At 40.0% G+C, this 26,597-nt stretch overlaps 1 protein-coding gene across 1 annotated transcript in view; it reads left to right on the top strand.

The window, feature by feature from the left end:
- Positions 1-5,731: 5,731 nt before the first annotated feature.
- esamb (endothelial cell adhesion molecule b) overlaps positions 5,732-26,597 on the top strand; it is a 41,886-nt gene continuing 21,020 nt past the window's right edge. The window contains exon 1 of the mRNA XM_053422909.1: positions 5,732-5,809. Within this exon, the coding sequence (XP_053278884.1) occupies positions 5,755-5,809 (55 nt within the window). The 5' untranslated portion in view covers positions 5,732-5,754. The remainder of the gene's footprint in view (positions 5,810-26,597) is intronic.

Genomic DNA, 26,597 nt, shown 5'->3' with positions numbered 1-26,597 from the left:
GGAGTGGATGTGATTATGCGTTATTGTGCCGCACAGAAGCAGAATCACAGCCTATTATCTCTACCCAAAATAAATAAATCTTTGACGCACATCTCAGTCTCACACGAGGTCATTCTCATATCCCACGAGCGCGTCCAAATCTAATCTCTGTAATGATGGTGAAGACTGATAAACGACAGAGGAGTCGTATCATCAAACATGTGGCAGCCACACACACACAGACACACACTCAGCCTCTGAGGTTACACACAGGCCTGACTGTGGTTCAGCTGCACGTCCCTCCCGCACAATATCAGCGTGTCACCGTCAGGACATTTTTAATGGAAATAAAAAGAAAGCAGTCAGTGTCCAGAACAAACTAATGGCTACAGTTTCACAGCGAGAATTCTACAAACTCCTGTCACTTTATACACAGATGCTTCCAGCACTGAGAGAACAGGGATTCATCAATAATTAAGAGAAATTAGGAAATCAAGACATTCAGGTTCATTTTCAGTTTGATTCCATTTCTCTTTATTGAGCTGGAAAACTGTTAATTCTCATATTTGTTTGGCATAAATGCAAATACAAATCTAAAGTCTTTCTGTGTCAGATAATCAACAATATTCCTGTGAGACCAATTCCTTGCAGAATTTTTTATGTGAAAAGACATTAAAAACTTCCTCATGCATCACAAATATCACTTCCATTAAATAAAAGAGTGGCAGCTGAATTCACCACATGCTGTGATTTATCAACGAGGTCACTCAAGTGAGCATCCAGATTATATTTTAATGTAATTTATCCAAACGTAAATCACTTAAATTGTTCCCATCTTCAAAAACTGTCATTGTCAAGTCATACAAAATACAAAGAAGAACAAAATAAATTTAATATAAAAACATCCTAGTGATGTTGTTACATGTATAGTTCCAAAACAAGTCTTAACAAAGAATTTAAAGTCCACAAAAGGATCCAAAAAGTCTCTTCAAACATCCTTAGCATGGGAGTAAGTATCAAATATACTGTATAGAATGTAATTAAAACCAGTGCAACCTCAACCGGTTACAAGAATAAGATGCTGAAGCATCTGTAAGAATAATCACATTAAAACATTGAAATCAGCAACTTAAAATATATTATTATTGTGGTGTTAGTTTGCATTTTACATAGAAGTACGCTGCATAAAAAATAGAATAAATAGGCTTCGAGTTGGATGAAACAGAATAATACAGAATAAGCAGCAGAAATAGAGCTATATGTGCCTGATAATAAGATGGGAATAAGGAATCTGAACTCTGTATGTACAACGTAATTACAAGCTGTATTCAGAACATTGAATAACACCTATCTACTTAGGTTCAATAAAACATGCACGGTATACAGTCAGACATTTTTTTAAATTAAGTTCCGCAGGTTTGATTCCCTGCTGTGGCCCTGTTCTTTGAGGACATTGCATGTCCCCCCCCCTCCACTGACACTCAGGTCAGGAGCTGAGACATCAAATCTGCCAGCGGCTCTGAGCGAGAGTGTGAATGATTGTCTGTCAATCTGTATCAGCCCTGAGAGCGACTGCTGACCTGTCCACTGTTTACTTCTTTATCACCTGCAGGTTACACCCCCACAAATCTCTAAAAATAAAAAAACAGGTGTATGGACAGACTGTTCCTGCGCTTCAGGGGTTACACCACTAGGTGGCACAGAAGAACACACTAATCTGAGCTCTGTACTTGGTAGAAATACCAGCATTCCATCATTCTGCTCAGACACTGTGAAATACAGAGTGAATTTACTGAAATAGTGTAGTATTTATGCTCCTTTATATTCATACATAACTATATTTAAAAGGAAGATACTGCACTTTTGAGCCCATCATGTACCTTTATTTGACAGGTATGATTACTAGATAGTTCCAAAATAATAATAATCATACTCTAAAATAAGATGTTACTTATAAAATTCAACATATCACTAAATATTAAGTCTTATATAAAAAACAATTTGGCTCATACTAGCTTACAGAAAAATGTGTGTCACATGCATATTCATTTAAGTAAGCGCTTGAAGCCCAAAGGGGCAAAAATACACCAGAAAAATGAACAATAAACAATTAAAAAAAGAGAAATATAATCAAAATAATATGTGGAGAAAAATTCAGTTTCTCTTATTTTCTTCTCCATCTTTCATCTAACATCGTCACACATTTATTTTGTGACCTTTTAAAAAGGCCTGCCCCCTAAATCGTGAATCACTGGATTAAAATACTGTATCTGAAGTAGTTCAATTAGCTCCAGCTCAAGCAGCCACAAGAGTAAACAATAAGTTACGTAGAGATATGCATCAGTATATATATATATATATATATATATATTAACAATATCATGTATAATAATAATGCTAATAAGATTACCTCAGTCACAGAGGGTAATTTTTTCTGCATGAATGAATATTTTTACATTCATTTATTGGTAACAATGTGCAACAAGAGGAAATGGTCTCCACAAAGAAGTACTGTCATGCTATGTAGGAGTTGACTGTCAAGGCCAAATTCATCGTCCACCATCTGGCAGTGAGATAATAGCATCTCTGCCTTTCTCAACAATAGATGTATTCAGCAGTACGGCGGGGGGGGGGGGGGGGGTGTTTTAGCTCGTATAGATAGCTGCTGAAAGTGACACAAATTGGAGAGATACTGAAGAAATGGACCTCTACCACGAAAGCATTTTTCTTACTAAATGCCAGAGAAGATCAGATTGTGTCATTTCAGTGTCTTTGCAGCGCTGCATGAAAGCACAGGTGGTCTTTTAACTGACTTCACTTGTAAAAAACGTCTGCCTGACCTGCGGATGATGTGGCTCATTGAAGGGGAGCAGGGTTGGAAAAGGCCCGGACGTGCAAGCGCTGTAGTTTCATACCGGTGCTACTTTCAATTATTCACACGGTGCGGTGACATTATATTTCTAATGTTCAGGTGTTTGTCCAAGATTCCACACGTTTTACACACGCTCAAACGAAAATGTAGACATGAAAGTCAGATCTTATAAGAAACTGTTTCGATTCTAGGGAGAAGGTTAGAAACGCGGCTTAAAGTTTAAATACTCTTTTACTTACTTATAATACATATTAAATACAGGATACAGACTGAAGGAAAGAAATAGATAGATAGATAGATAGATAGATAGATAGATAGATAGATAGATAGATAGATAGATAGATAGATAGATAGATAGATAGACAGATAGATAGATAGATAGATAGACAGATAGACAGATAGACAGATAGACAGATAGATAGAAAGATAGAAAGATGGCTAGATGGCTAGATGGCTTTAAACTCCTTGGACACTTTAATCTGGAGGGAATCTTTTCTTTATAAATAAAACCATAACTACGTGAACTGCTTTTTTTTGCCCATGTTCCCTCCAGTAATATTAATTTATCCATAATTATTGATCATATACTTAGAATTAATTCAAAGTCATGTTCCTCTCTTGCACTTACATACTTATTATTGTATTGACAAATCTTTAGTAGATTGCACAATTTGTCCCGACCTTGTGTTTCAAGGTCAGTCAAATTCATGAGCTGTTTTACTGAATAGTTCTGAGTTGGATTCAACATCAGTCTGGAAAAAACAACACCGACACAGTTTTCAGTGAAACCTCTATACCAGGTCCAACCTTAACATCCGTCTATGGAGGAAGACGGGGACGGCCGGTTCCACAATATGAGAACAACATAAATAAGTCAGGAGCGTAATTGCCTGTCAGACAGAACTCGAAGCAGATGAAAAATATCAACACAAACACATACACAACTGCACACACACACACACACACACACACACACACAAAGACTTACATGTCTGTCTTCATGTGTCTAAATGTGTATAATTGTGAACCTGAGTTCACATGAAGGTGCAGGTCATGTCAAAAAACATGTGAAGCTTAATATCACGTAATAAATCCATTATGTTGCATTAAAAATACAACACATGGCTCCACCTGCATTAATATTTCACCTGACAGCCCATTTATTGTGAGCTGAGACTTACATTATAATGTACCCCCCCCCCCCCCCCCCCCCCGCCTGCATCCTGTTCTCCTGTGTAAGTGGCTGCAGTGTTTTCCTGTGAGACTTTTACCTGCGACGTGTGTCTGCTCCGAATGAGACTTTCGAATACTTCAGGAAGTTCATGGTAATTGGGTTGACGTTACATTTCTTTGGACCCAAGTGTTTTTGAGTGACGACATTATGGTCTGGGATTATTTTAGTGTTTTAAGATAAAACACAGTAAAAGTAAAATATTACATCTGAAGCCACCAGTGAAGAGTATTTATATTTTTATTTGTGCTTATAGACATGACTTAATTGACCTTGATGTGGACTTAACAATGGGTCCAATGACTATATATCTGGAAAATGCAGGGTTATCCTTCCCCCCCCCCACACACACACCTGCCACAGCATGAGGTTGTTTTCAGTAAAAAGGCTCAAAATAAAAAACTCACTGTGCACTACTTGCACGTGTCCTGCACCAAACAGCAGAAAGACAAAGTTAGCAAGGAGCTGGTGATAGTGGAGCCGACGGCTACTTGGGACAATTGCAGGAGTTGGTGGAGACCAAAACTGAGCTACATGGAGAGTGAGTATTGAACCTATATTCATCAGGTCACTTTAAATATGTCCCCATATGTTATGTTATAGCATTTTTTATGTTACATCAAATGACCTTATGTTACATTAAGTTACGTCACATAATTTACACCATGTTTTTAGCAGATAACAGTAACATAATGGAAAAGTGTGTCAATGTTTAAATTATTTTTATATTTTATACATAAGGAAATGTCTGATAGAGATGAAGGGAGCAGCGATGACAAATTAATTGAAGAAGCGGTAATGATGGAGTATGTGAGTAGGTGTGTGTATGTCAAGCAGTTGTGTGTTAATCCGATTAAACAATCAGCTGCCAACACGATCAGGATCCACGACCTCTGATTGGCGATCCACCATCATGATCCCATAAAAACAGTATGTGCATGCAGTGTGTCTAATTTTCTAAAACTTGCTGTCAGGGAATTAAAAACAGCAACAAGAAAACCCACAAGCCTTGAATGAAAACCCCTCTTTTGTGATTCACCACTTTTGTTGAGTTCTTTTTAAACTTTCACCTCCTTGGAGTTGTTCCACTAAATACTAAATGCAGTACTTTTTGTCTTTATGGAGTATTATCATCCTATTTACTTTAACTGAAAGGATGTGAATACTTATGCACTCATAAACACCTGTGTGATGGTTCTGGGTCTGTTCAGGTGAACTTCTTACACGGTGCTGTCTGACCGTCCAGCTGCAGTTGAGGTTTCGGTGGCAGGGGGCGTCACCGAGCAGCTCCTGCAGGTGAATTAAGCTCCCACAGTTTGGCACAGTGCGGAGGACACGAGGCAGCCTCACTCAGTGTAGCCCAGCAGAGGCGGCGGACGTGGAGAACACCCGAGAGAAGCGAGGAATGAGAGAAAGCGAAGGAGCGAGCGTCTCTTCTCTCCATTCCCCCCGGGTGTGAGGCGCGTGGCCGCCGGTGCGCCCCAGTGATGTGAAGAGGAGGAGGAGGAGGAGGAGGCGGGATGGCAGAGAGGAGGAGAGGAGGCTCCATGTGCTCCCGCTGCTTCTCACAGAGGACCCCGTCACCTGGAGACTCGCTCGGCCGCGTTCTGTGCGAGTGAAGCCCGCGTGTGTTGCAGTGCGAACTTTGGAGGGAGCCGGTGGATGCGGCGCCATGGAGATAAAGACGAAGCTTCGCGCGCTGCTGCTGTTCATGTGGATGACTCAAGGTAATAAGCTGATTAATTCACTCGACGCTTCGATAAGCTGCTGCCGGTGGTGCTGGAGTGTCCGCGAGGAACCAGGAGCTCTCAGGTCCACAGGAACATCTCACATGTCTCTGACAACCTCCCCTAACCCCCGAACTTTCAAAGTAAAGTTAGCTTTTATTCCAATTAACAGAATCCTGAGTTTTAATTGTTACTTGGTATCAATTTAGTGACAAAAGTCCAACATATAACACAGTAAAGAGAGTTTACCTGTGTGACCTTTCACCAGGCCTGGAAATTATGACCCAAAATATTGATACATAACGGTAATTATCGCGATAAGTGTCTCTTTATTATCCATTTTAAGTTTTAATACATTTTAGTCCATTAGTTAAGGTGATACTTTTAAAGCACTTTTAAAGCACTTTTCTTCTTTATGACACTTTAAAACATCTACCTACCAGTTCCACAAACATCCGTCTCTCGCAAACCATTCAACTAATTGACCTTTGACCTGGCTGGTGCGTTCTTAGTGGTCATGGTGAGAGTAGTGCCGAGCTAGGTGCTATTTGGACAAGCAACATGTTAAATATCAATAAAAATGTAATAAACAGGCAACCAGTGCTCTGTAGCACTCGGTGTGTGCGTGTGAGTATAAAACATTCATTGCACATAAACCAGGTAGGATGAACGCAACATTTTGTAACTTCATTTTGCGCCATAGGCAGTGAATAAGAAGCAGGCTAACACGCAAACAATAAAAAAAAAAAGTGAACGTATATTTTAAAGGAGGAATAATTCTGAACCAGCTGCGGAGCCTCGACTGAACCAAGAGAATGAGCAAGTTTAGAACAGGCACTTATTTAACAAATCTTAGATATATCTTTAATGTTTTTTATGAGCCAGCACAACGTATAATCAATACATCAATACATATTTGGACTTTGGTCATATTGCTATTGATGAAAATTATACTGTGATAAATGTTTTATTGCCAAGCCCTACCGTTCTCTCAGACTTTCATTAACACCATATTCTAATCCACTTTGCATTATTCTCAGATTCATAATTCAGTCCATTCATATAAGACGTATCTGCAGTTATGAGTCTATTCGCGTCTGACCCCTGCCCCCACCCTGTCTTCCGACAAAGTTTTTCGGGAACGAGAGCACGCTGACACTACATGAAATATGTAATTTTTCTATTGCTTTGAAATTCAAAGTGGCTGCCACGGCTTGTGTTTTTTTTTACTAGAGGTCCCCTTTGAGGCACCACACTGCGGAGCACTCCTCATCTTAAGAGGGCATAATGTTGTTGCACGGTTGAATGACTTAAATTGAGTTTCAAGGAAGTTTTTTTTTCTTTGCTTACTTTTGATGGTTTTTGTCCCTTGTGACATGCAAAATAATAAATATAAAACCATGTGTGTATACCTGAAAGTGCAGGATGTGATTGCGATGATTCTGGACGTGAAATCCCACCAGTCATATTTGGGGCGACCACTTATACAATGGTGAAATATAAATTTCAGGTTCTATCAAATATTGGCTTTTTTCCCCTGGAATGGCTTTGAAGCATTAATTTAGCAACAAATTCAGTAATAAACTGATACAAATTCAAATATAATGGCAGAAAATCTCATGTATTAGGCCTTATTATTCCTTTTTAAAGATCAAAGATGACAATTTAAATGTTTAACATGGCTTTTTGTTGAAGGGTCACTGTGAGTAAAAAAGGGTCTGTACTGGAAGCAGTTCATTCGGAGCCAGAACTCACAGCTGTTTTCCAGCTGGATTCTATTACGTTACATAATCACACACAAATATTGACAAGAAGTGTTAAACATGGTGAATTCTCCTCTTTTTAAACACACTCTGCATCATTTAGTCTCCGCTTCTATAAAAGGCCTTCAGGCTCCTCTGACTCGGACGATCTTGTCAACAGTGTCGCTGCATCACTTCTGACCAGATGTTGTCTTTGCGCTGGTGAAGAAATCCTCGGTTTTTACAGCTTGTGTCTGTTGTGTCAGGAGTTGTTAGGTTCAAACTCCAGCTTTGAAAAAAAAAAGAAAAAAAAGCTGGACATCATATCCATCTTCAGCTCAGTTTCAGATGCGGAAATTACTTAGAAAGCATTTGTGTATTTCATTATTTAACAAAGCACAGGACACCTGAGTTTATATCTGTGTTGCTGTCATGTGCACGGAAACCACTCTGGCGTGACAGTACATCTGCCGTCTGTTGATTTGGTGTAACTGCTAAATGGAATGAAACAAATGGATGAACTCAGTCTTGTGGCTCGCTGACAGGCAACTCACAGTCGCCTCCAGCTCTGGTGATCAAGTGGATTTCTCAATTTGCATGATGGATTTCTTTTTATGTTTCCGACAGCAGCTAAGCAGCCTGTCAAAAGCCAATCCTGCCTGTCAGAAACTTAAGAATTAGCAGCTCGAGAAAGTGCTGCAGTAAACCGCGCTGCCCGTCTGTCCGATACGACTTCAAATGAGCCGGGAAGACGCAGCCTCTATTAAAGAAATGCAGCTTGTTGGCTTTACACGAGGAGACCCATTCGGTGCTAATTGGCTGTTAAAGGTTTAAATAAATGTGTTAATACTCAGCTGCCTCTGGGATCCTTTTCATTTTTGCTTCTGCGAGTCGACGCTGAACATTTCAGTGATACAGTATACCGCAGTATGTAACTCATTACTGCTGCTCATAAGTGACTAGGCGACTTGGCAGCCAGTAGTCTGACTGGAGAGTCAGGTTAGCGTGCCAACCTCACCCTCCTCATGTGAGAATGTCTTTCTCCTTCCCCGGCTATTAAAACATAACCATGTCCTCAGCTGATTGTGTTCAGTGACGGCTGCTTCATAATGAGACGGGAGCCACTTGGCTCCGGTGTCAGCTGATGCTTGCGAGCCAGCTATATCCCTTTTCACAGAATAACTCACAGGGCTTAGGGTAATTCTAATTATGTATTGCATGATTAACTAAACAAGAAATTAAACAGTGGTCGTCCAGCAGTGGAACAAACAGCACTGCTGGCAGGCGGCTGCATGTGAATTAACTATCAGTGCACAGGCAGAGGTTGGCAAGACAGAGTCTCAGAGATCTGGGAGATATCTGGTAATAAAGAAGTCAAAGAACTTCTAAAAGATGATGATATATGTGAAAACATTTTTTATTTATTTTTTACTTTCATGTCTGTATAGTATCTAGCCTCAGTTATATTTCTTTGTCATGAGGGTTTGATGACAACGTCTAAGGAATCATTGGCAGTTTTTTTAAAGCAAATATATAGTAGGTGCTAGTAAATGGGTATGTGAAAGTTAATACTCACTACTGTATTTGAACATCACACATTTTTATCAACAGTCTGAGTTTTGAATTGTGTGCTAATGATGCTGATGAGTGTAGTTGTCATATATGTGTACGCATACATGGCCAATAAAGCTGATTCTGATTGTGTTTCTGTAGTTAGACTTAACAGGGTAAGATGCTCAGCCGGCTCACTCCAACAGGCTAACCAGAGAACAACTGAAACCAGGGAATATTCCCCTTTTTTATCTTATCTTGTTGCTCTGGAAATAAGTTCAATCATTTATAAAAATAGTTGCTTTTTGATTCGATTCCTGTTCCACTAATTGATTAAGTAACAAATTATTTCTGCTCTAATCCAGGTTCGCTTAGAATACGTGTCTTAGTTTCCTCAACTCGTGCAGAGTAATGAGCTAAACACATTAAAAGAAAACGTGTTAATTCTTTCTTGTCACTAGTACAATCTGCTGCAGAGAAAACCTCCCGACGAGTCCCTGCATTGAGCTGAATTTATCTCCTCTATCGACTCAGGCTGATACATTTCCACCAGTTTCTCATACGGTTGCATTTGTTAGGCTGACACAGACCTTAGTGTGGGTGTTCCTATAATTGACCACCATCCACCATGTGTACCATGAACACTGGGAGGACCCCTGTAGAGGTTGCAGACACTGATTGGAGGCAGAAACAGCCAAAGCTAGCGAAAGGATTCTCCCGTATAGAACTAGGTCAGATTAATAGGCTCACGCTCGCGCCGCACAATGAAAAGGACAGCGATGTGCATATTTTTTATGTTCCTACACAACAGCTGCTGTGTGTTTGACATCACAGTGACACACCGAAGGCTCTAAACATCAAGTTATCTGTGTTGATTTTCCCTGTGACAGTTACAGTAGTGGAGGCTGACAGGTGTTGAGTGGCGCTGTGTGTGCCGGCTCGTTGAGCTAATGTGACTTTGAGGCAGGTGATTAAAACAGCCGGGAAGTGCTGAACTCACCTGGAGGACGTTGACGTGTGTTGACAGACAAGCTGTAGCTCTACTGTAGCCACGTAACACTGGACTCACACGTATGTGGCTTTAATGGAAACGCCGCTCCGTTTTCTTTGAATTATGAAAGATCATGCAATGCCAAATTGCGTTGTGGTACTGTTGCATTGTTTTGTTAGTACAGAGTGTGGCAGAAGTTGAGAAGAACTCAACTTGTCACGTGGTAACGGAGGCACCAGCCCTTCAAATCTCTAAACACTCAAGCAGGGGCACTAGCCTATCATATGGCAGTAGTGCAAAAGAAGAGGCACATGTAGCTGGTTGTGGAATTAATTTATCTTGTGTACTTCTGTTTAGCATTGTAGTGTTGGCTGGCACTGCAAATTTGCACGAAGGCTAGCTATGTTTTGTAAACAAAGCATGAAAGTGTGATTGCTGTCATTGTGACTTCAGGCACGCCCACCATCAAGCGTTAATCCAACGCATATGTGAGTAGCGTAAGTAACTAAAATATTTTTTGTAAATACTGTTAAAGCTCATCTCACTTATTGACCTCCAACTGCATGGGTCATATGACTATTTTCTATCCAATCATAATTGAATAGTCTATTTATCTCAAGATGAATAATAACCCTGTGATAGCAGACCCCCCCGGGCATACTTAAGTCAGGAGTGAAAGATGACAGTTTCCTGGAAGTGTCAGTTGTAGAAAAAATATATTACTAAGTATTTGTTTTTGCCAGTTATCTGGGTCCTGATATTAATGGATTATGAGAAACTGGCAAAGAGAAATGTTTGCCTTTTATGTTTTGTTTATTTTGTGTCTCTTTTGGATATTTTTTTATTCATAGTCTTAAGTTCTCTGGCTTTTAAACTAGAAATATTCATGATCACATCAAACACAGGCTGTGGTCCTGAGAGGGCAGTGGTCCTTGCTCAGTAGTCCATTCATTGCTCCTGGGCACAATCATTATTGTTATAAAGACATGGGAAGTAAAAAGTCAATAATATGTTTGTACTAAATTAACACAGAAATATGTGTTCACTATTACACTTTCAGTGTAATTGAAAGGTCTTAGTGAACAGCAGAAACACTGTATGTGTAACATGCCACCATTTCACTTGCAAATGTCTCCTGTGTTTTGTTGCAGTTTGTCTGTTGTGATTGCTTTGCTGTTATTAAAGGAATATCATTATGTTGGAGCCATGTACATTTTAGCTGATGCAGATTAAACAAATGATCCATGTTTCCCCGGCATCAGAAGGAAAAATATGGAACGCAATGTTAACCATTATTTTCACAAACTAATCAGCATTTTGTTGCCGGATGATTTGCTTTGATGTGAGCTACACTGAGTGCATTAGCGATCTGCTGTCCACAGCATACTGTAACCGTCGAATAATTCTCATGATTGTGCCGCTCCGTCAGCAACGACTGGGAACAGTTTAACTCCGACTGAAGAAAATGTTCAAATGCTACAACAAAGGAGAGTCAATGATGTAGCGGAAAACCCAATTCAACTATTTTTCTGTGGAAAAATACAGACTGTAACAAGTTTAGCTGATCAACAACCTCTGTGGCCACAGCATTGATTCATTCTGTTCAGCTCCGAGTGATTAAACTGTTTTCATGTTCAGAGAAATTTACCAGTCGCAATTGGATAGAGTGCACTCTATCTAGTATCCTTATTGTCCTAAATTAATAATAAATTAAGAGTGTAGTATTCGCAGAATATTAAATAATTTAACCTAATTATTAGACCCAACATATTGATCGTACATCCTGCCATCCATTATTTTTACAGCTTATCCTTTGAGGATCAAAGTCGGGCTTGGAGCCAATCGCAGCCGACAGTGGGGGAGAGCTGGGTACATCCTGGACATGGAACCAGCTGACATATAGAGATAGAGCATAGACTGTAAAAACGGATAGAAAACACAATGGTATCGTGATCGCCACCTGGTGGTTGGCTGCAATATATGTCATAAACCCCACCTCCTCCATGTTAGCGGATTGGACATAAATAAGAGTACACATTAAGATAAATGTTTTTAATTTTACAGTCATTCGATGCGAATAAAAACGCATTGGAACGTCAAACCTTATTGTCAGCTGAGACTGGTGTACTATTGGTTGAGCTGTACAGCCAGGTGTTGCTGTAGTGGTAATCTATATAGCGTGAGTTAGCCAAATGACAATGCTTCATTGCAATTAGCCAGCCAGCAGCAGCTCATGCTGCATTCAGTATGGCAGGAAGGCTCTCCGGCTCTGCAGGGCGATGACATCAGTGCGGGGAGGCGCTTTGGACTCAGCTGAAACCGGAGGAAGGGTCGAGAAGTTATACTGGTTCAATTTAGCTGCAGCCTTAAGTACAGAATATCATATTTCTGATCAGTATAATCATATTAAATGATTTTCAAACCATTTCATCTCTATCTTTTACACTCGTGTCTATTCCAGCCCTCGTGTGGTGCACTTGAATTATTCACTTATTGAAACTACTCACAGAGAGGGAAGCTCACAGTCATGTATATGTTATGGTGTTTTCTCTCCTGTGGTTAAACAGCAGTGACCCGCTTTAAGATCACTGCCCCTTCACACATCAATCTGGGCACGATTGTTTCTAACAGCATATTTATTTAAAGTACAGTTCCACTGTAACTACACTGTGTAGAAATCAGTATTCAGGGGAGTGATACTGTAATTAGGAACAAAAGGAAATTAGGCTGACAATCTCCAGCTGTCTGAGAAGTGTTGTTTACGATGGTAGTAAAAACCCGGAGGATGTATTTTCCTAATCTGATCAAATATTAATGTTTTTATGCAGCAGGTACAGATGTCAAGTGATGGTTGTTGATACTATGCGACATTTGAACAGGATGAAAAAGGTTTCTGATGTCAAATATGACAAGAGAAAGTAGCCTGTGTTATAAGTCCAAACCAGTGAGACAGTGAGGTACAAAATGTGTCAGCTTCAGGATTCGAACATGCGTAAACCTCCCACTAGTCAGTTATAAGTGGATAAAACATGAAACGGCAAAAACACCAGCAAGTCCAAATTCCTGAAGATACCATGACCTGGATGAATAGATAGAATCCTTTAATAGTCCCACAGTGGGGAAATTGGAGAATAGGAGCGTAAGATAAGAATGTGGTAGATGTAATTAAATGTATAATGGATTAAATGCACATTTTCATTTGTACAGGATTTGTATTTATTATATTTTAAGTTCCTCACACAAAAAGTCCATGGATGCTGAATGTAAAATACTGAAATAGTTTATAACGACAGGTGTCAGTCTCTGTAACTTCTTCCAAAAGATACTCCCTCATTTTTTTTTTTTGTTGTGTGGTATATTTACCATACTCAGGTTTCCTAGAACCACAACTGCCCTAACAACCATCAGCATTTTGCGTCATGACCTCCCACAGCTCACGAATATTTTTATCGGACAAAGGCTTCATTAAAATTCAGCTGCTGTTCAGTGAATTCTGTTTGGTCAGTTAATTAAATCCTTCTTAAACCTACCGATGGGCTGAGGCTGAGTCGAATGCACGTCGCTGTAGATTTAGATTTTCAGTGCAGTGAATCGTAATGAAGCTCAGGCTGATTGAGCCAGCGGTGGTGCAGCCTGACAGGTGTGTCTTCACCTCCCCGCCGCCTCCTCATCCACACTCCATCTTCATGAGACTAATGATGTGGCCGTTGGTGACCAGTGGAGTTTTACCACCTGCAGGATGAGACGATCGGGACACTTTGGTCCATCTCCCCTTCTCCGCCAATCAGATGTTTGCTTGGCTCCTTCGTCTTTACCGCTGCTGCTGTAACCGCTCAGCTTCTGAATCATAGATAGTCTACAAAGGGAAAAAAGCATCCAAATGAGCTGTGCTGAGTTTGTGGAAGCCGCCGGTTTCCCCTGATTGTGGCCATAAATGATGCATCTCGTAGGAGTGTGTCATTTACACCCCATGCGTAGGCGAGGGTCGTGCTGCTTCAGACCAGGTGCACTCTGAGAGGAAGAGGCACAAACTAATGAGGTACATTCAGTCTTTAAAAGAGACCTTTGCTCTGGTTAGAAACCAGCGTGTGGACTTTAGAGACCAGGTGCACAAACCCACATACATTAAGCAAAAAGCCCCCGACTGACGTCTGCAGAGAGACGTCCACGTCAAGGTTTGAGAAAAAGAAATCCTATTAATGATGGCGTTCATGGCTCAAGAACGCGTTAACCTGCAGAAATTAATTTTCAGGTAGTTTCTGCAGCTCATCGCAAATACTCAGTTGTTGCAAGCTGTTTTAATATGTGACGGAGGCTCTTTTTTAACTCACTAAAATCAGTTTCATCAGCGTTTTTAAATGTTTCCTTTTATCCACAGAGTGAGATTGATTTGTGGGGGTAAAGCGCCTGAAAACTGCTCGTCTGTAAAGAGAGAAAAAGAAACATCTTTATTCTTTTGACTTTGTAGTGCAGGTAGGAAATGGGCTGTCTGGTGGCAGCGGATGAGTTCTGCACTGAGGCAAGCTAAGGTTATTGCCCTGTTTGGCAGTTATAGTAAAGCAAAGGGAGATGGGATTTTTTTTCACTGTGGAGTCACAGGGTTGGATGAGTTATGTTCGAGGCTGTACTGGTGACAGGTTAGTTTTTAAATGGTGGATGATAGCCGTAAGAAACTGGAGGATTTTAATGCGTGGAAGAACAGAGCGGGTGTGTTCTGAAGCACGATGGCTACGGTCTGAGCAGAGATGGGAGATTAGTATTCATTGAGGAGTGAGAGGCATCCTTGCTCCTTTCTCCTGTTGCTCGACTGTCTGGCCAGATGGCGGGGAGGGTTGTTGAGGCCAGATTAATGCTCTCATCTGATTTGAGGTCTAACCTGTCCTCACAGGCTTCAGGCGTGGTTATCTGAGGCTAAAGAAGGTCCCTCGGGTCAATCCTGCATTGGCAAGGCAACTCAAGCGTCCGGGCTGCAGTTATTCCCCCTCGCAGATTAAAACTGCTTTACACCGTGGCTCTGTAATGTTGCTCCTCACCAGTGACGTTATGTTTACAGGTTGTGTGTGTGTGTGTGTGTTCAATTCTTGGTAGCATGATGCCTCAGTAATGTCTTGAAAGAACTTCGTTAAATTTTGTAAAAATGTTCACTTGGACAGAAAAAGCAACTGATTTGATTTTGGTTGTCAAAGGTCAAAATTAATATCATGTTGTTATGTTCTGCATAAATATTTTTCTAGGGGTTATTTAAGTGAAATTATTTGGGTATTGATAAGATGGGTTTTGCGATTTTTTTTATGTTGTGATTGGATATCAAGAGTTTTATTTCACCAGCATCACTAGTATAAATCCATTGGCTCGATCTAAAAGTCATTTAAACAAAAAAAAATCTGTTATTAGGTTCATCAGCTCAGCGGCCCAAACACCATAAGCTGATGTAGTAGTTACCTAGGGAACTACTGTTTGTCAAATCATCCAAAAAGCTCTGTTCTAATGAAGCTGAATGATGTAGTGCGTAATGAGATGAATCAAAGCAGAACCACTGCTGGCTCTGTCCTGAAGCTTGTGTATATTCGATAGACTGTTTTGTAAACTATTGATTAATTATAAAGCATAATTTTCTTGTTTCAAATTTTAGGCCCATTAATCTAAAGAACTTGTCAAGGACATGTCTAACTAGTCTTTTGACAGCATATCATTTTACGGCCAGGATGTACTGTGTCTCACCGCACCACTTACTCACCATGTGACAACAAATCCTCCTGAAATGGCTTTTGTTGTTTTCATGAATCCCTTTACTTACTCTTTTTGTTCTCCAGCCCTCAAGTGTTTATATAGGAGCCGTAGCATCAATTTAGTTTGTGGATCAAATTTTCTTTCGGCTCAGTCCCGCTGGTGGCGGTGAGGCAATTGCCATTACAATCAATACCTCTAGGTATTGCCACTCAAAATAGAAACAACCTACCAAGCAGAAAGCGTCGCCAAACAGCATTTTACAATCTCAGGGATCTGTCAAACCCTGGAATAATTGGCTCTTTGGGATGGTTGAGAATTGGAGCTGGGCAGAGTAATGACCTTAACATCACTTGAAGTGACACTCCTGTCTGTAAGCCTCTCTCGATGTCATTAGTATGACCAGGGAGCTTTGGTAGGAGAAATTTCTCCTCTGCATCATACCTAGTATCAGCGTCTCTGCACGAACGGTTCAGATGAATTTCATTTAATTTCCTGTTCACTGTAGCAAGTTAAGCAGAAAATTCCCATCTCCTTATTCCACATTTAGTGAGGGACACCTTTACATTTACTCCAGTGTTTATAGACCCAAAATATGATTGAAGCTCATAAATCAAATTAATCTGAATCACAAGAAGCATTAAGATCAACTTAAAAAGGAAACTACAGTTAATAGAAAGAATGTCATGTAACTGGTCGAACTTCTATGTCACTTATTTAGCAGCAGAAGATAACCATTTGATATTTAGTTTTTAATGCACTAAAACAGGACTGTAACTACACAAAACATACTCAAATTATCTCCATGAAATCTTTAAGGGGTGGTGCTTGACCCAAGGAAGAAACTATTGCTGTATGTTTTGGTGCAGATCTGGATCAGGGGACGGATCTTAAACATTTTTATTTTTTATTTCTCCGAATATTTCTTGGATTTTTATGTCAAATTCTGTCATGTCCTGTTAATTTAAATGTGGTTTCATCAGAGGAAGGTTGAGCTTTAGTGAAGGTATGTTCTCTGCTGAGTGCCATTCTATCTAGATTGTTTTCTACCTAGGTATTTTGGCATGATTACTCAAACACTATTGGGGCATGAACCATGGAAGAGCCCATGTAATTTAGGAGCAGATTTAGCAGAAGTTGTCTGTATGAGGAGAAGGAAAAGTGTTGAGCTGAATCATTATAAATAAGTGTTCACTAGTGGACAGTAGACGTGGATTATACTGAATATAAACACGTCTCTATTATAACTCCACTCTCTTTGACATGAAATTCTGACTAAATCACTTGATATTGTATCAACAGATACTTTGCTCAACACCTTAACTCATTTGCAGTATCAGTTTTGAAAATAGCTTTGTAATAATAGAGTGGTTAGCTGAACTGAAATTAAATTAGCTCACGTGTACAAAAACATGAATTGCTTTTTTTTAGCCATCTCCCTTATCTCTGTCAGCAAAGTGGCAGCGGGCCCAGTCATGCATTAAGTCACATATATTAGTATCTATAGAGTGAGTCTCACCTATATGGTCTTATTTTCAGGAGGGGAAATTTTCTCATTTCTATTTCCCGACCCAGAGGTTGGCTGGTCTTCTAAATTGATCTGGCGAACACAGCTGCTTCTAAGAAACCTGCAGAAACCTGATAAGCTCGGCAGCCGCGGCACCTTTAGCGCCACGGCTCAGACATCAAATATGCTTCATTTCAAATGGGAAGATGAAGTCATAAAGTTTCTCCGGTGTCAAGTCGAGCCAGTGAAATTTAGGATTTCATCCCGAAAGTGGTGACACCTCAGAGAAATAGTTCAGCACTGAAAACTGGAGCATACAGTGGGAAGCGTACAAACTGAACGCACATTGAAATGATCCAGGAGGTTTACTGATGAAGTTAATAAGAGCCTGATTGATTTATTGGTAAAAATTGGCCGATGTCAGCCTTTCATAGACAAATTGGTATGAATGTTAATGTTTGCAGACATGAACCCTTATATTTCAGAGAAACAACAATGCTGAAAAGATGTATATTCATGTTCATGGAAAAAATATGGTTGTTTTCTTATATCTGGCTCTATATATTTGGTTGTATTTGCTTTTTCTATTTTATTTATAGTTCATATAGCTGCATACATATATCCTGAGACAAAACACTTGATTAAAAATATATCAGAGATGGAAAGTTGCTTTAGAGAGCAGGAATAAAAGTAAATTTTCAGTTTCAACATATGAACTTTACTGAAGAGAAGCTTTTATTTTCAGGGTAAAGGTGAAACACGGCGCATTTAAAATACCAGCGCTCCCTTTTCATACTGAAGCGAGTCAAATCCAGTTTGTGATTAATCAGCGACTCAGACTAAGACATTTTCTGCTTTTGTGGCATTTACGCCTTTATTTCATTATTCATCTGTTCTCCTCCACTGACACAAATTAGTCCAAAGAAGAACAAAGTATTGGCAGAGAGTTTTCAGAAAAATCCTGCAGTGGAGACGACCGGCGTGCATTTAGATCGTCTGATCAGTGCTCGTGTCCTTACTGATTCCAAATGAGAAAATTAGTGTCACTGCTGCAGTCACAGAAAGAGTTTCAGCATATAACGGCTCATTAAGGCTCAACCTTAGACACATGTATGGAAACATTACTCATGTGTTCATTTTGTCGGTAGTTATGCACGTATCCTAAACGATATGGAGCAGTACCACTTGAATTAATAGGCTCAAGTGACATGACAATAAGACATGAGGAAGACATTTAAACAATGGGGTAACCTTTTGATGAGACTTTGCGAGTTGGTAAGAAAAAACAGGCATGATTTTTTTATTTCGGGTTTCAGGTCAGTCCAGTTTATATCTTTAATTGTAATTTTTCTAAATTTTACACAAAACAATGACAAGCCTAAATTGTAAAAAAACAACAGCAACATTTAAACTGGAATTAATTTGACATCACACAATCACTATTTAATGCTCATTTATGAACAACATTGGATACGTTTATGGAAACAGACAGAACCGTTTGTATCTGCGTTAATTTTGTCCGTGTTTGTTAATGTTTACGAATATGGAAGAAACAGTCAAAACAGAGCAGTACCACCGGAAACCAGTGGGGAACAGTGTAGCCAATAGTTTAAGCAAGATGATCATAGGACATGAGAAAGAAATTTCAGAAATGTGGGAACCCTTTGAGGAGAAACTTTGCAGTTGGTATGAAACTATAATCTTAATAGGATGTAACTTTACCACAGGGACAAACTTTCTAAAACGTCGTACTTAATCACTACCTCTTTCACTGTCGCCATGTTTGTTCTCAGGGACTTCCGACATTGTGCTGCCCTCTAGTGGATGAATTGCTTAACAAGCAAGCCAACTTAAAGGACGCATGGAACTATTTGGGCACGGATGGTTACATTGTTGAAATACGCGTATCTCTTTTCTTACTGCGTAAATTAGCCTTTAGAGTCATTTTTCAATTTCACATTGTGGCAGGAGTTTTATATATTTGCGCAGTTGAAATCATTTACTGAAATAAAGTTTATAGAGTTAGTTCGAGTGTGGTCTAAGTCTCAGTCTCTGATGAACAGCTTCAGCTCTATGAAAGGTGGATTACAGACAATAGACCATGAACAGCAGACTCCCCCTCTGCCTCACACTGGTAAATAATCCTTCTCAGATCCTGTGTTTGCTGCTGTTGTGTTTCTCATGTGGACCAATTATTTACAGTTTTCAGTGTCCCTCATGATATCACAGAGTAGCACCTCAGCTACATGTGTATGTATACTCCTTTTGAGAGGATCATTTGGGGGTGAGAGGACCACTGCATTTGATCAGCAGCCTAATTGGTTTAGGTGAAGACTCGGACGATAGCTTGTGCCCTCAAGAGCTTTTCTTTCTTTCCTAGAAGCCGGTTTTCTTTGAAAGGGCTGTAAAACAAAGGTTAGGTAGGTGCTTTTGTTCTGGAACCAGGTGTTTCATGACACAAAGCTCAAGAATGACAGCTGCTTCGTGTCTCACATCTAATCTGACAGTGGTTCAATACCCGGCTCCTGGAGTTCTGCACGCCAAAGTGTCCTTGGGCGACACAGTGAACCCCTAATTGCCCCTGATGGTGTGACTGATGTGTGACAGAAAAGTGCTGTGCATGAAGTCATTATATGAATGTGTGTGGCTGGTATTGTAAAGGGCATTGAAAGGTCCTGAGGACAAGTCAATTTATAAATACACTCAATTTCCATCCTGCTCCGTATTTTCTGTTTCATCTGTGTCCTTAAAGCGATGGATGAAATGAACGCAGAGTACGGACAGAGAGCTTAGTCCCTTTTCATATTCTCATCTAACGTTGAGCATAAATTAGCTTTACGTTTTTTAATTCTAGTGTAAATGTTGATGTTGCACCATCTAGAAATATTTAACTATGTGTGCTTTTCGCGCTTTTGTGTGAAAAATGAGAGACGTAAACTGAATTGACCTGAAAAGGAAGTTGAAAAAAATCTGAAATGGTTCGCTAGTTTCAATCCATTTTTTATTATTGACCAGTTAACTGATGTTGCTGTAAATTATTGTTCACTTTTTATCAATCGATATTTCTAAAAAGCTTAAATCCCACAAACGTGCTAAAAGGATAGTATTATATATTATACTGTATTTATTATATTATTGTGTTATTGTATTATGTTGTATTTATATTATTTTTTACAATGGGAAGTACTGTACAATGTCTGTGTAGTTAGTGGAAACTATATTATACAGCCTCGCTCCCAGGCTCAGCCTTTCCATGCTCACCACCAGGTTTCTACTGTAATGCGATTGTCTCCCAGGTTAAAGGACAGTGGTCATGTTACGATGTCTTGTCTTGAGCACGACTTTTGTTGATTCCGTCTCCCTCCCTGCTAAAGCCAGCTTGGGCTGATAATGAGATTAGTGTGTGGAAAGGCAGCTGAGTGACCTAGGAAACAGCGATTGTTTATCTGCACGTCTGCTGCAGATCAACCTGACGGGAGAAAGGGGTCTCAGAGCAGAGAGTGGGTGTGAGGCTGCAGGGGTCAAAGGGCAACAGGCTCCCTTAAGTCACTGCACCAATGTGTCTATAAGCCCATTGTGTGCGCTCAGCTTTAATTGCCAGATCAGGAGACGCTCAGGGCACCGACGGTTATATTCAGAAACACAACACAACGCTGTAACATGGAAAGTTGCACAAAAATAAAACCGCATGCTTCATTTTATGAGCATGCAAATGTTCTGTTTACCATCTGTAATCGCCACCTCCACAACAAACACAACCTCCGCCTCCATCAATGGCCCCATCCAAACTAATCAATGCTCTGTTGAACTGTAGCAGAATTAAAAGCTTAACCCCTTTTGCTCCCAGCTGTCTTCAAAGACCTTAACAGAACCAGGCACTTTATAGTGGAGTAAAAAGCCCCACACAACAACAGAGAACTGTGATAACTGCAGCTCTCAAGGTTTTAATGTTGAACCTAAAGCTTTTTGCTTTGATTTTAAAAAGCTTCTCTTTAGAACAGTTTTCTAGGGTTTGAGGCCCTTGAAGAATTAAAACATTGCTTGTGCATGTTGGGTTTAAGTGATAGCAGTTTTCAGATTTATTTAATATATAGTTTGTGTGTAGTTTGTCAAATATAAGGATTTGTAGTTTTTTACTCTCTACTGTGACATCAATAGATGAAAAATATTTGTGGCTTTTTGACTGTTGAATAAAAACAGCAATTTGAAATTAGAACAGACGTTGCCAAAGACAAAACAGTTAATTGACTAATGGAGAAAATAATCAGATCTATTGATGATGAAAACAGTGGTTAGTTGCAGTAATAGTTTGAAACATCCTCATATTAATTTCACCCATTTCTCTTTGGTCCACATCTCAGGGAAATTACCATTTGGCAAATCTGCTATCATGAAGAAAGCAGGTTTATATGTGTATATTTGTGGAAGAGTAAAGTAGCTCAGGAGGATTACACAAAACACCAGAATCCCCATCTCGCCTTTGACCATTACACAGAGACACCACTCGGCCAGTCTCAGAGGAGCAACTGTTCTCCATCTAATCGCAAAAGTGAGGGGTGCATTTTGTGTAAAGCGCAGTGTATAATGCATTCACAAGTGGACCCTCGAGGGGCCTTAAAAGCCTCTTTGACTAAATCTATCATGTCAGTGCTGGGGGAGCCATTGAATCCTTTTACACCGTGATAATCCATGTTGATTCTCACCTCTCGTAAATTACCGCCGCTCGCAACTGTGTAAAATGGAAGCACACGTCGACTTCATGTCCCTGTTGTGTAAAGACTCTTTCTCGCTGATGGTTTGCTCACTGGGGACCACTTTATTTCCTTTTCTTTGAAAGAGAAAGTGCATGACTGTCGGTACAACATCTGAATCATATGGTCCATTACGGCCATTACGGTATAATCGTTGCCCTGTTAGATGTGTTTTATGATTTATCTGTTTGTTGTTTCAGTGGTTGTGAATTAAAAATTAAAATCATTGCTGATCAACTGGACATTTTACATGAAAAGACGTTTGTTGGTGCAGTATCTGCAGAGCGTTCACTCTGATCTTTTATATCAGATAGTTTTTCTTTGTGGTATGAGATGCTGTATAACTAGAGCGTCAAATTAAATATTGATTAATAGATGGGTTCTGACTACCGAATTGTTGTTTGAACAAATTTGATACGATACGCAAATTCATACTTATTCAAATGATGTCGTGATTGTCCACACAGGATAGCTCTGCCTGCTAGCCTCTTTTTTGATGCAAAACAACCTAACATTAATCAATTTGCTTTTTTTTTATGAACATTTGTGCAACCGCTGACTTGCGAAAATTATCCAAAGACGTTAATGTGTGAGATAGTGAGGCCGGTGGGTAAATTCAGGTAATAGGTTTGTGTGTGTACGATTCAAAAAGTAATTTGCTACTGTGCTACTTCAACTGGTGTTTTACTGCTGCTGCTGTGTCTCCAGATCCCCACATTAAATTGAATTAATGCTCAGATTCCACCGTAGTATCATGTTGTTTATTTCATAGAATATCTGCTTACTTTTTCATATATCCAAGCAGGTAGTGTGAGGATTGAAGTGCAGCTACAAAACAGATAATTACTACACTGTACATCTGCATTAACTAACCGGGAAATCTTGTAACAACCGGCAGCTTTTGGCAGCGTGTTGAGTTCGGTGACCGTCCTTCAACCACAGCAGGCCACAGGTTTAAGCCCCCGTGACGGCAAACATCCTTCAACACGACACTGAATCTTTACCAGCTGCTGAGCTGCTCGCCTGTTACTGACCCTGCACTTAGACCTTGCTGGGAAAAGAACATTTCCCTACAGGGATCAATAAAGTGTCACATTAGCACAGTAATGCACAGAAGGGAACTAAAGCGGGAGCGAAATTACCTGTGCAATTCACTGCGCCACATAAATCACAGCTGTGATTTGCGAGCATGGCGAATAGATACAAGACACTTTGCTCGGCAGTAAAATGTCACACTTGGACACAACTGTGACTGCTGAGGCCCAGAGCTGCACCGGACAGTAATAATCAGGGCAACATAATAGCATCTCCTGTGTTTATTTTACACAATGTGTGTGTGTTTAATCTTATAGAAACAGCAGATCATTTGATTTAAATGTAATTAACCCTGTAAGGATAAGTTAAATTGTAATGTCCACATTTGCTCGATTATTGGGTTGTACTTTATTTGCTCAAATGACTGCTTTTCCACAAGGGGAACACAGACCAAGCAAATTTTCCAGAAACAAACAACAGATACAAATCTAATCTGGTTAGAGAAAATCTCTGTGTCCCCTCTTTTCATTATGTAACATACAGCTCCAGTTTTCAGTCTAAATTTAGCTCCAGTTTGTTGGAGGTGACCTGCAACATGTGCCACAGGTGAGTGAATCCGGGACAAAGGTGAAGCAGCTGTTAAAGGATCGGATCCACCAAAATTACAAACATTTGTAATTGTCCTATCGTGACTTGGGTCCTTCTAATCCAAACTCGGCACAGATGTTCCCGTTCACCAGCCACATGGCTGTGCTCCTCTGTGTACACTATCCCAGCATGCAACTGACAACCTGCTACCATGTGCTTGAATGTTTAATGGAAGTCTTTGTACAACCTTGGGTCCTGTCTGCTGTGGTAGAGCCCAGCATCTGTTTGGAGCTTAGGACCTTGTATTGTGCTAAGACCCTCTGAGCTTTCCCTCGGGTCGGCTTTTTGGAACCACTGATTTCTCAAATGCCAGCGACTTCCTCTTTCAGTTGATGATCTAGGCTCCCATTAGTCTTTGGGACGCCTTGGTACTTGTAGCTGTCCTGTATGTCTGTTTACTTACTTTCTGGTAACCCCACCCTTTCAGTCCTGATCGCCTTTCTGCACTTGGGAATTGATCCAATCTGAAAGACTCCTTCCTGTAGATCCTGGTGAGTCTATGTCTCAATCACTCCTGGCGCACATGTCATTTATTTATCATGGGAGGCTGATGCTCAATCCACTTCTGAATCTGGATCCATATCCACTCTTTGTGATGATCTAGTTTATGCAGAACAGCAACAGGGACAGTCACATGATATCTTGCTTTGGAGTTGGCTTCTAGTGTTGTTTTCCATAGCCTCATTGAGGGTTATCAGAGCTCTGCATAGTGCCAAGCACTCTAGTGTGATGTACGCTTTGTTGAGGTCCATCCAGGCAGTGATCAGGTTGTTCTGTCTCCAGTAGCTGGTGCTTTGATCTTTGTTCTGGGAGGTTTGTCTTCTTCTTTTAGGTCCACCAGCGTTTGCCATTGGTTCTTACAATATGTGAAACCTCTTTCTCCCTTATATCCGTATTGTTTAGTACTCTCAGAACTGAGTGGATCGTTTTTTTGTAGGGGAGAGCGGGGTAATGTGGGACATTTTTTACATTTGCTCCCCTCTAGGTGAGCTAAAATGATATATCAGTAAAATGTACACATTTCCCATTAATTTAGGATATTTTCTAGCAATGGAAATGATCAGAATGTCTTCAGGACAAAGGGCAGTGAAAATATGATTGTTTTAAAAAAAGTGGTCTTGTGTCCCACCTTACCCCAGCTACGGTGTAAAGTGGTCCACTTACTTTTTCCACTTTAAAACTACCATAACAACAAATATTGTAATATTTAAAATCCCGATTGACAACCACTAATATCAGACTAGTAACAGAATCATGGGGATTGGTCAATTAAGCACATTTATGATTATTATGATTCATGTGATCTCTTGCACACCCTAGCTTACCTGCACATTGTTTCTCTGTCCAATTGGCAGGGACAGGGATATTGTTTTTCTCTGCATATTCAAATGCCAGTTCACGGCACTTAACTGGAGCAAGGCCATGGAACTGGTCAGCTAGCTGTTTCAAGTGTTTGGCAAGCTCCTCCTTACTCCTCTGTGAATATTCTCTTTGCCTCATCTACTGCACCCCAGGCTACTGATTTTACTTCCCCTTTCTATTTTTTCCTTATTAATCTTTTGAGGGTTGTCTTGTCAATATTTCTATCCCTTCCAGCTTTTCTTAAGGACTTCTTTCCTTGCATGACCTCAGCGGCTGCACTCTCCATCTCTGCAGGGGTGTTTGGCCCCAGGTTGTCTTCCTGGTGTAGTTTCTTGTCATGATGGCTTTTCTACAATGTTTATGACATTAAAAATAAAGCATATATAATGTAATATAACACTAAACTATGTTTAAGACAGAACTTAACTTGTGCTTCATGGTGGGGTAAATCGAGACAGTGTCCCACTTTACCCCACAGCATTATTCCCACTTTAGAAAAAACAACATCTCTTAGCAATTCAGGCTAATCTTCAGCTAGCATCAATCACATGGTTTTATATGTGCAAAAAAAAAGCACTAACAACTCTTTGAAACTAACACTTTTAGTAGCACTTAAGTGGCACTTACTTATAGCACTTTGTAGTTTTGTTTTATTTTGTAGAAATTGTACTTTCTTGATTATTGTTGTTCTGGGTCTGTACCCTCGGGGTTGATGCACTTATTGTAAGTCGCTTTGGATAAAAGCGTCAGCTAAATGAAATGTAATGTAATGTAATGTAATATGTTGGAAGTTCACCAACATGTATGATATAAGTTTTTCTACCTGATTCAATTTGTTTTGACACAACAGTTGATTAAGTTCAAAGCAAGACAATTTACTTTAACATGCAAAACATTTTTTTTGTGAAAAAACATACTTTCCACAGCACCAGCACCAACTTCTCCTTCATGGCATGGGGGAATGGGAGGGGCTTGAAAACATTATGGTCAAATGACCACAAATGTGTTCTGTTGCCTATATACAGGGTGTGTCTCACTTTACCCGATGTCCCACATTACCCGCTCTCCCCCATTATTCCCTTGATTGAATCTCCAGCTATAATATTATCGTATTTCTATTGATGGTTCCCACATGTTTCATGTAACCTCTCTAGTTACATTCCATCAACTCTCAATTCTCAGTTATTATGCATCTGTTATGCTCCAGCTGTCCACTTGTCATCAACATGCCCTGGTTCTCCAAAATCGGTCTAACCTCGTTAATCTGTGAAACTCCTTTGTCATATTTCTCTTGATTATATATAGTGAAGCATTGGGACCTAATGATATAAATAAAAAGATGGACAACTCTGATTTATCTGATAAAAGTTGGAAAGTGCAAAATTATCTTTTTGTGAAAAAGGCAAACATAACCTGTGACCTTAAATGTGATAAAAGAGCAGCAGCCAGGGCTCAGGTGGGACACATGACAGGC

This window comes from Pleuronectes platessa, chromosome 5, assembly GCF_947347685.1.
Source record: "Pleuronectes platessa chromosome 5, fPlePla1.1, whole genome shotgun sequence".
NCBI lineage: Eukaryota > Metazoa > Chordata > Actinopteri > Pleuronectiformes > Pleuronectidae > Pleuronectes > Pleuronectes platessa.
This window is presented reverse-complemented; position numbering and strand designations above follow the sequence as displayed.